General features: G+C 39.8%; 1 protein-coding gene across 1 annotated transcript; it reads right to left on the bottom strand.

Moving 5' to 3' along the window:
- Positions 1 to 1406: 1406 nt before the first annotated feature.
- Positions 1407 to 2827, bottom strand: LOC136753383 (translocon-associated protein subunit gamma-like). The gene is made up of 4 exons (XM_066709443.1): positions 2690 to 2827; positions 2383 to 2481; positions 1952 to 2083; positions 1407 to 1661 (listed from the first exon to the last, which is right to left on the bottom strand). Exons 1-4 carry the CDS (start codon positions 2791 to 2793, stop codon positions 1595 to 1597), a joined length of 402 nt encoding a protein of 133 aa, XP_066565540.1. The 5' UTR covers positions 2794 to 2827; the 3' UTR covers positions 1407 to 1594.
- Between the last annotated feature and the right edge of the window lie 9139 nt (positions 2828 to 11966).

Here is an 11966-nt window from a genome sequence, read left to right as displayed (position 1 = left end):
AACATGCTTTTTGTCGCCATTATAAAACTATTGTATATATTTTAGCTTGATTAAATAAATGCATAATGCTTATTAATGGTTTTTGTTATCTATTCCCCACTTTAGAGCCCTGCATTTCAGCCCGAGCCCGACGGGCCCCGACTTATTTACACCTCTCGGGCCGGGCTTCGGGCCTGTTATAGGCTCCTCCTCCTTTTTATATTTTAGACATTAATTAATTAAAAGAAACTATGAGAAGTTGATGATGGTAAAACAAACATAGAAAGATGTTATATAATCTATCGCACTGACACGCATGACACAGTCTGTTCACGCACACACATTCACACAGGTTTCCCACGGACAACACGAGAGCATGCTACTGCGCCTGCGCAGACCGGCTCGCACGGTGTTAGTGTCCCCGGCAGCGACGGCAGCAGCAGCAGCAGCGTGTCTTCAGTGCAGCTGGAAGAGTTAGAGAAGAAAGCAGGACTGGACAGAAACCTCCACTGTGGATGCTGTGCTTTTCTCCACGATGCTCTGTAAGAGACTGTTCTTCTGGCTGTAGCCATGTTAAGACTAGGAGACTTTATTGTCATTAGTCTAACTGTTGGAAACTATTGGGAATAAGAATGGCCATGTTCTGTGGCGACACCTTGATTTTTGAGGTAAGGTAAGATAACCTGCGTGTTTTATTGTATTTGTTTAGATCGTACAGCCCGTTCGTTCGTTTTTCCGCACTCCATTGCGAGCAGCAGAGCAGCCTGGTCAGCTTGTCAAAAATGCCTTTTTACTGTGGTGGTGATAATAAACATTTAAACTGACATTGTGTGATATGCTTGAAGTGTTTTATATCTATCGATTTTATTGTAGGCAAGTCAAGTGTTGATTTGAGAGGCTAAATTGATCAAACGTGATCAACTCGCTGTCGGCCGCTGGCCGCTTGGTCGTCACTTTTGAAAAACAAAAACTTTAACAAACAAAAAATTTTCCAAACATTTTTCTAAATTAACTTAATAAAGAAATGAAAAGAAATATAACTACTTTGCCATTAAAAACAAAACTGAACTATTTTAATGGCTGCAACAGTAGTATAGGCTCTAATGGAAAAAAAAAACAAAAAAAAACCACGGGCTCCAGTCGGACTCGGGCCAATAATTGTGATAAGCTGTCAGACAAGGGCCGGGCTGGGGCCTGAGCGTCTCGGGCCGGGGCCGGGCTGGGGCCTAGATTTGACGCCCGTGCAGGGCTTTACCCCACTTGTGTATAATTGACTGCTGGAAAACAAGCACTAGTCCTTAACGGCAGGAACCTCCTTTAAAAAGTGTTCAATCATAACCAGCTTTGTACATGTCACGAAAAATAAAACCATGCAGCCGCGTTGGCTCTGAATATTGTTACGCATGCAAAATAAAATTCAAATCAGATACCTGACTTGGCAAACTTTATTTGTAAAAAGTAGAGACCATTTTCCAGCCTCCATTTTTGTCATGTGTGAAGTCAGTATTTTACACTTTGCTCAAAGACCCCTGCACCAATATACTCCTGTAAAAAAGCAGATCCCTCCCACCCCCCGATTGGTCATCATTCTCCTGCAGCAATATTCAGAGGCAGCTTATTTGGATCCAGTGGACAGCAGGGCAATGAGGCCAGAGGAAGCACTGATTGACAAGATGTAATTTCTGCAAAGATTACGTCAAGGAAGAAACACTTGAAGAACAAGACTGCATAAGACAGAATATTCTGTTCTATAGGTTTGTTACTCACAACCATAACCAAGCTGCTAAGAAACACCTTGTAATAGGGCTGTCCCTACCGCTTTATCTTGCAACTAAAATTCTTCAGTGCGTTGGCCAAATGACTTTCAATGGTCAGCATTTGTCAGCAGCGCACAAAATTGCAAGCAGTGCGTTTAGGTATGCAAGCAGAGACAACACCGATATCCACTGTGGGAACAGGAAAGAAAGGATACACTGTTGGGTTGAAGTTCTTCAGCAGGAAGAAGGAGGCGATGATGACGAGGACCAGGAATAAGGTGTTGTTGTAGAAGATGGAGAAGGTGGTGGCTTCATAATCTGCAACTTCGTTCTTTTTCCAGAGGATTCTGTTTGAAGGGGTTCTGGTTAGAGGAGCTCTACGCATTTATACAGCAGGAGACTAAAATGATTCTCAATTACATGTAACCACCCAGAGGAGGAGGAGGAGGAGGAGCAGGAGGGAGGGTGAAACAAACTGCTTTAATCCAGCTAAACTTCACCAATATACAGCTAACCACTTTAGATTACTTTTCATGATCACTACCCATCTGTCATTAAGGTTAAAGCAACATGTTTGAATCCTTATGCAACCCATGTGACCCCTGTGGGCAAAAAGCAGGTCACTGACTGGCCTGGCCATACACACCGTTCATCCTTCTCCTTGCGAGACATTTTCCTGCTGTCTGCCTCAGAGAGTTTGCGCGTCACTTCCTTAGAAACTGCATCTTCACGTTTCTGGGCTGCTCTGAGGACAAGAGATCGACAGGCGATTTATAGACGTGTAATTATAAATCTGTAGTCGTTATTCATTACTGTGACCAACAACAACAACAACCGTAGCTATCAGACTACCTTATCTTCCCCGACAAATAACTACATCTGCATGCAACTGCTAGACTGCAAAAGAAAGCACTGAGGACAGGTTATTAGAGACGGGGACAGAGAGAACCTACTTGTGTTTCAGGACAAATTTGACATTTTTGTAGGCAAAGGCAACAAGGTATGTGCTGACGAGAGTCATGACACAGTAGAGAACTGCAGACTGAACCAGGTCCATATGCCATATCCTCCAGTAGAGCCCTGGGGGGAAAGTTTTCAATTAATATGTGAATAAACACTTTTGCATTACACCCAAAAACCTGCATATGAAATTACTTTCACTGCTATATTTCTCACTTGCCAAAGGTGTCTGGGGGGGTTATTTTGTATACAGGCTTATAGTACTAGAAACTACATACAATTATTTGTTTTAATGAATGCAAGATGTTCCTCACATTATTGGATGCAATTCATACTGGATCGTGTAAGTTTGTGCATCAGAGCAAGACGGACGGAAGGGGAATAAAATTGGGAAGTATTTTTAGCATAGATATCCACATTTTCGCCCTGAAGTACACAGTGTTGCATTGAGCAAGCCAGCAACAGTCTCTTATTAGTTCTGAGCTGTGTGACGTGTCGCCGATCACTGCTACAATGTAACACCGGCATACAGTTCCAGCTTCTTGTTCAATATACTTTCTGCCATGCTGGCAAATGCAGACATGAAGGTTAAAGTGGCGATTTGAAAAACAGCCAATTTAAATAACAAATCACACAAATTGAGTAGAATTGTTAGTAGTAGTATTGGTGTAAAAATGGCCTGTTGTTGGAGATCATTTTAAAGAGGCGACTCTAGCGCTGCCACTACGAGCCACATCGGCGAGTGACGGTCGTGTTCGTGCCGCGCAGATGTCCGCAGATCTGCGCTGCTCCACCAATGGGATCGGTGGAAATCTGCAGATCTGCGGAAACCTGCGCTACACCAAGGCGACCGGCTATACACTACACAGCGCATCAGTACTGCACTGTACTACACCTAATTGTGCCCATCCCACCGTCTCAAACACACAGTCATTTTGTATCGCAAGGTGTAGGTGTATGTTGCATTACCTATAGCTATAGGTTAAGTTAAAATACAGCCTCATTGAGAAAACAAAACAAAAAAACACTGGACAATCATAATTATGCAAACATCTGTTTTCGAGTGGGGGTGCAGCTGTTTATCTCGGGTGTGTTCATTTAGTACAGAAACTGGGGTGCATTGGCCTGCATTGGCCACCAGAGGGGGCGCTTTATTACTGGACGAACTTTTTTCACGCTGAGAAAGACGACACATGAAGTACTAACTCTGCCACAATGATGCCCTCAATGAGGCGCACATGGAAGTGGAGTGATGCACCAGGCAGAGGAAGAGGAGGAGCCTAGATGGGAAATGTAATGAATTCCTTCTGAGGTCCATAAGAAATAAGTAATCACAAGACAATATTGAAAAGTCACAATGTCTTTTTATAATTTTTATAATACTGGTGGCAGTATTGCATTGTAATATTTTCTATACAGGAAACTGCATGACTTATTTCTTATGTAGTTCATTTTCCTTCAAAAGAAAAAACATGGCCGTATAAACGAGTATTTACTTGTGTGGGCGTGCTCTCTCATTTATATCTAGCTAGCAAGCTAGTGACAAACAGGACACTTACATCAGAAGTGAGCATAAATCTCATAAGCAATGCTCATGTGCGTCTAAAAAATGCAAGGCTAATTTACAATCAAGATGAGAAATAATCATAACACACTGAAGACAAACATTTTAAATTTGACAAGCACACATGCATCATTTCAAAACCGTGCAAAACAGTTAAGTATGTGAATGTAACTGTGATGTAAAAAACAATGAAGATTAGTCTGTAATATATGATTTGAGACACAGCTTGAGTGTCCATGCACTACGCATTGCCCTATTATAAAAAATATGAACAATAAGGATGTATTTTATAATCACGGTGCCCCAGGGGTTGGTCTTGGGACCCGGGTTCGAATTCAGTCTTGGCTCCTCACACCTCCCATTGACAGGTTGCTTAGGTTGATTGGCTGCTCTGTTGGGTGTGTCAGTGGTGTGCCCGGATAACATTCACAATAATAAACACAGGAGCGTCTGGAATCGGCCCACTCACCCCAGCTCGAGGATGGGCGGCTTGTCGCATGAGGCCGGCGCTGAGCTCGGCCGGGTGCCCCCTCTTCAACAGCACCAGTCCTCTCCCATCCCGACTAAATCTCATACTAATCGAGCTTCCTTCTCTTCAATCTCACCTCTCTGTGACTCTGAACGTTCCTCTCTCCTCCTAGGTCACAAACACACACACTCCTACACCCTGCTCATCCCCATGCTGACACGAACCTGGCCGGCCTCCCTGCAGCTGCTGCCCGCCCACTCCAGCTCAGCCAGAACTCTGCAGCTCGGCTGGTGTTCTCTTTGCCCCGATTCTCACACGCTACTCCACTGCTCCGCTCCCTCCACTGGCTCCCAATCCTGGCTTGACATTGACCCTCACCTGTCTCGACCAGACTGCACCGAGCTACCTTCAGACCCTGACCTCTCCGTACGCCCCCTCCAGATCTCTCTGGTCTTCCTGCGCCAGAAGACTAACATTACCTCCTCTCCACTCCCCTCCCTCCAGAGTCCACTCCTTTTCATCCCTGGCCCCTAAGTTGTTGGACGACCTTCCCACTGAAATCAGGACAGCAGAGTCCCTGACCACCTTCCGGCGATTTCTCAAGACATATCTTTTCAGACTGAACTTGTAATTTAGTTGTTTATTCCCATGTGGCTCAGCTCCCCTGTATATTTTCACTTTATGTAACATTTCATCAAACTACATGCTTTTACATTGCTAGTACTCGTGTTGTTTATTTGATTTCCCTCATGCACCCTTCCCCTTAGCTCTTAACTATGTCTTCACATCTTGTCAGCTCACAATCTAGGATGTAGGACTTGTATTTTGTATACAGGGGCATAGGGCGGATCCTATTGAAACCGTGCTGTTTCCACCCTGGTCCTACAGTTCCTCTTCCTGCTTTTTGTTCCAGCTGAGCTCAGTCTCAATGGCTTCTGTAAAATCGGAGCTTTTTAATAGTTTTTCTAGCAGTGTGTGTGTGTGTGTGTGTGTGTGTGTGTGTGTGTTGCTTGCCATAAAAAACAGTAGCACCTGACCAGTAAAAAAATTACCTGGTGAGCATAATGAGGCGGTATGTTTTTTTTCTCCATGATCAGGTGCTGATAGATGAAATGAAATCACCTATGGAAGAATCAAATCTATATAGAAATATTCAACCCCTAAACTTAATCAAAAATAACTAACAAAATATCATCAAGAAAGATTTGCTAGTTGCCGAGTCCTGGTACTGTGAGGAGTTGAGAAATGTCTTTCGTCCACGTTTAGGGAAAAAAAAACATCAGGCAGAAACAATTATTTATATTTTTATTATATTGTTTTTGGCAGGAAATTTTGACATGACACTACATACTGAGATGCATACACTATATACTGAGATACATACACTATATACTGAGATACATACACTATATACTGAGATGTATACACTATATACTGAGATACATACACTACACACTGAGATACATACACTATATACTGAGATACATACACTATATACTGAGATGTATACACTATATACTGAGATACATACACTACACACTGAGATACATACACTATATACTGAGATACATACACTATATACTGAGATGTATACACTATATACTGAGATACATACACTATATACTGAGATGTATACACTATATACTGAGATACATACACTATATACTGAGATGTATACACTACACACTGAGATACATACACTATATACTGAGATCGTATACACTACACACTGAGATACATACACTATATACTGAGATGTATACACTACACACTGAGATACATACACTATATACTGAGATACATACACTATATACTGAGATGTATACACTACACACTGAGATACATACACTATATACTGAGATGTATACACTACACACTGAGATACATACACTACATACTGAGATACATACACTATATACTGAGATGTATACACTACACACTGAGATACATACACTATATACTGAGATGTATACACTATATACTGAGATGTATACACTACACACTGAGATGTATACACTATATACTGAGATGTATACACTATATACTGAGATACATACACTATATACTGAGATGTATACACTACACACTGAGATACATACACTATATACTAAGATACATACACTATATACTGAGATGTATACACTACACACTGAGATACATACACTATATACTGAGATACATACACTATATACTGAGATGTATACACTACACACTGAGATACATACACTACATACTGAGATACATACACTATATACTGAGATGTATACACTATATACTGAGATACATACACTATATACTGAGATGTATACACTACACACTGAGATACATACACTATATACTGAGATACATACACTATATACTGAGATGTATACACTACACACTGAGATCGTATAAACTATATACTGAGATGCATACACTCACCTCATGCATAAGGCCTGATGTGTGACACTTATTAGGCCGGCCCTGGGCCGCCTCAAATTTAGTCCGGCTTTTTTCAGACACCCAGTTCACACTTGCGGTTTTAGGAGGCCTAAGTGCGTCACATATGCCGGCAAAAAGGCGGCCTAAACAAAATGCATGCCGGGAATAAACAAATCTGCTCTAACAAACCAGTGACGCAGGACATTAAATTTGCTTACAGGTGTATGCGCTGTATTTATAATCACAACTTATTAATATTGATTGGCTATTGTTCGGTTCTATATTGTATTTGAAAGTAATCTTAACCCTTTGCAGCCAAAGCTTTCTAAAATAATTAAAAATGTGCTGGTTCAGTGGGGAATCTAAATAATATATTTCCCTTTTCAAATGTCTATCTTCGGTTCTGCACGTCTGAAAGTGCTGTTACAATTCACCCGAAAGCGAAGCACCTTTATTAGCACATCTGCATTAAATCACAATAAATCGTATGCATTAGTAAGCTTAGTATACTTCTGACTATGTTCCATGTTGTAAAATGCTTGTTTGTCACAATAAAAGTCACCATTGTGTGTGTGTGTGTGTATTTTATTAATTCTATACATTTGAGCACAAACAAATGATATTATATATACATATACACTCACCTAAAGGATTATTAGGAACACCTGTTCAATTTCTCATTAATGCAATTATCTAACCAACCAATCACATGGCAGTTGCTTCAATTCATTTAGGGGTGTGGTCCTGGTCAAGACAATCTCCTGAACTCCAAACTGAATGTCTGAATGGGAAAGAAAGGTGATTTAAGCAATTTTGAGCGTGGCATGGTTGTTGGTGCCAGACGGGCCGGTCTGAGTATTTCACAATCTGCTCAGTTACTGGGATTTTCACGCACAACCATTTCTAGGGTTTACAAAGAATGGTGTGAAAAGGGAAAAACATCCAGTATGCGGCAGTCCTGTGGGCGAAAATGCCTTGTTGATGCTAGAGGTCAGAGGAGAATGGGCCGACTGATTCAAGCTGATAGAAGAGCAACTTTGACTGAAATAACCACTCGTTACAACCGAGGTATGCAGCAAAGCATTTGTGAAGCCACAACACGTACAACCTTGAGGCGGATGGGCTACAACAGCAGAAGACCCCACCGGGTACCACTCATCTCCACTACAAATAGGAAAAAGAGGCTACAATTTGCACAAGCTCACCAAAATTGGACAGTTGAAGACTGGAAAAATGTTGCCTGGTCTGATGAGTCTCGATTTCTGTTGAGACATTCAGATGGTAGAGTCAGAATTTGGCGTAAACAGAATGAGAACATGGATCCATCATGCCTTGTTACCACTGTGCAGGCTGGTGGTGGTGGTGTAATGGTGTGGGGATGTTTTCTTGGCACACTTTAGGCCCCTTAGTGCCAATTGGGCATCGTTTAAATGCCACGGCCTACCTGAGCATTGTTTCTGACCATGTCCATCCCTTTATGACCACCATGTACCCATCCTCTGATGGCTACTTCCAGCAGGATAATGCACCATGTCACAAAGGTCGAATCATTTCAAATTGGTTTCTTGAACATGACAATGAGTTCACTGTACTAAACAGTGGCCCCCACAGTCACCAGATCTCAACCCAATAGAGCATCTTTGGGATGTGGTGGAACGGGAGCTTCGTGCCCTGGATGTGCATCCCACAAATCTCCATCAACTGAAAGATGCTATCCTATCAATATGGGCCAACATTTCTAAAGAATGCTTTCAGCACCTTGTTGAATCAATGCCACGTAGAATTAAGGCAGTTCTGAAGGCGAAAGGGGGTCAAACACAGTATTAGTATGGTGTTCCTAATAATAATTTAGGTGAGTGTATTAGATATTATTTTATACATATGAGTATTCACAAATAGTGCGTCACTGTGTCTCTCTAAAAAAAGTGGTGTACGTGTCTTTAGTGTCTATTGATAAATAAAACATAACAAGATTATATATATATATATATATATATATACGTGTGTGTGTTTGTGTGTGTAATGAAATTAAATGCAGTATATTCGTAAATATGATACATGTTAAGGCTACATTTGAGCATTCACTAATGTAACAAATATAATAAGTACAGGGCTGGTCAAATGTACAGATATAATTCTATACATTTCACTGTTGTTCTCTAAGAAAAGTGGTGTATTTGTCTTTAATGTCTATTGATGAATATATAAACTAAAGAGATATAGGTATGTGTGTTTATCTGTGTTTGCTTAAATATATATATATATATATATGTATATGTGTGTGTGTGTGTGTAATGACATGCAATATATGTACAGTGAGGGAAAAAAGTATTTGATCCCCTGCTGATTTTGTACGTGCCCACTGTCAAAGAAATGATCAGTCTATAATTTTAATGGTAGGTGTATTTTAACAGTGAGAGACAGAATAACAACGAAATAATCCTGAAAAACGCATTTCAAAAAAGTTATACATTGATTTGCATGTTAATGACGGAAATAAGTATTTGACCCCTTCGACTTAGTATTTGGTGGCAAAACCCTTGTTGGCAATCACAGAGGTCAGACGTTTCTTATAGTTGGCCACCAGGTTGCACACATCTCAGGAGGGATTTTGTCCCACTCCTCTTTGCAGATCCTCTCCAAGTCATTAAGGTTTTGAGGCTGACGTTTGGCAACTTGAACCTTCAGCTCCCTCCACAGATTTTCTATGGGATTAAGGTCTGGAGACTGGCTAGGCCACTCCAGGACCTTAATGTGCTTCTTCTTGAGCCACTCGTTTGTTGCCTTGGCTGTGTGTTTTGGGTCATTGTCATGCTGGAATACCCATCCACGACCCATTTTCAATGCCCTGGCTGAGGGAAGGAGGTTCTCACCCAAGATTTGACGGTACATGGCTCCGTCCATCGTCCCTTTGATGCGGTGCAGTTGTCCTGTCCCCTTAGCAGAAAAACACCCCCAAAGCAAAATGTTTCCACCTCCATGTTTGACGGTGGGGATGGTGTTCTTGGGGTCATTCCCCCTCCTCCAAACACGGCGAGTTGAGTTGATGCCAAAGAGCTTGATTTTGGTCTCATCTGACCACAACACTTTCACCCAGTTCTCCTCTGAAACATTCAGATGTTCATTGGCAAACTTCAGACGGGCCTGTACATGTGCTTTCTTGAGCAGGGGGACCTTGCGGGCGCTGCAGGATTTCAGTCCTTCACGGCGTAGTGTGTTACCAATTGTTTTCTTGGTGACTATGGTCCCAGCTGCCTTGAGATCATTAACAAGATCCTCCCGTGTAGTTCTGGGCTGATTCCTCACCGTTCTCATGATCATTGAAACTCCACGAGGTGAGATCTTGCATGGAGCCCCAGACCGAGGGAGACTGACAGTTATTTTGTGTTTCTTCCATTTGCGAATAATCGCACCAACTGTTGTCACCTTCTCACCAAGCTGCTTGGCGATGGTCTTGTAGCCCATTTCAGCCTTGTGTAGGTCTACAATCTTGTCCCTGACATCCTTGGACAGATCTTTGGTCTTGGCCATGGTGGAGAGTTTGGAATCTGATTGATTAATTGCTTCTGTGGACCGGTGTCTTTTATACATGTAACGAGCTGAGATTAGGAGCAGTCCCTTTAAGAGAGTGCTCCTAATCTCAGCTCGTTACCTGTATAAAAGACACCTGGGAGCCAGAAATCTTGCTGATTGATAGGGGATCAAATACTTATTTCCCTCATTAATATGCAAATCAATTTATAACTTTTTTGAAATGCGTTTTTCTGGATTTTTTTGTTGTTATTCTGTCTCTCACTGTTAAAATACACCTACCATTAAAATTATAGACTGATCATTTCTTTGTCAGTGGGCAAACGTACAAAATCAGCAGGGGATCAAATACTTTTTTCCCCTACTGTATATAAAATGTTTATTTTTCTTATTTTCTAATTTACTAAAACAGTATAATCAAACATAATCTAAAATAAAATATACATATGTATTTACAACTTGTATTTTTCTCAAATTTATACAATATAATGTAATATATATATATAAAACTTTTATTTTTCTTATTTTTTAATTTACAGAAACAGTATCATAAAACAATATAACCATATATATATATATATATATATATATATATATATATATATATTTATAACCTTATACATATATATGTATTTAAAACTTTTCTTATTTTTATTTACTAAAACAGTATCATAAAACAATATAACGTTATATATATATATATATATATATATATATATCATAATCAAATCATAACCTATATATATATATATATATATATTTAAAACTTTTATATTTATTTTTTAATTAACTAAAACGAATCATAAAACATTATAACCTAAAATAAAATATAAAACTTTTATTTTCTTTTTCTTTTTATTTACTAAAACAGTATCATAAGAAAATACAACCTTATATATATAAAACTTTATTTTTTCTGATTTCTTAATTTACTAAAACAGTATCATAAAACAATATAACCTAATATATATGTATTTAAAACTTTTATTTAAATTTTTTAATTTACTGAAACAGTATCATAAAACATTATAACCTAAATTAAAATAAATATGAATTTAAAACTTTTATTTTTCTTATTTTTTAATTTACTAAAACAGTATCATAAAACAATATAACGTAATATATATATATATATATATATATATATATATATATATATATATATGAGAGAGAGAGAGAGAGAGAGAGAGAGAGAGAGAGAGAGACAGAGACAATACTGTGTCCTGCAGCGCTGTAGCTGTTTCGCCATCTGTGTTTATTCCGCGTCTCTCTGACCCCGTTCACA

The sequence above is a fragment of the Amia ocellicauda genome, chromosome 7 (assembly GCF_036373705.1).
Source record: "Amia ocellicauda isolate fAmiCal2 chromosome 7, fAmiCal2.hap1, whole genome shotgun sequence".
NCBI lineage: Eukaryota > Metazoa > Chordata > Actinopteri > Amiiformes > Amiidae > Amia > Amia ocellicauda.
The sequence above is the reverse complement of the archived record's forward strand: the minus strand, read 5'-3'. Positions and strand labels throughout refer to the sequence as shown.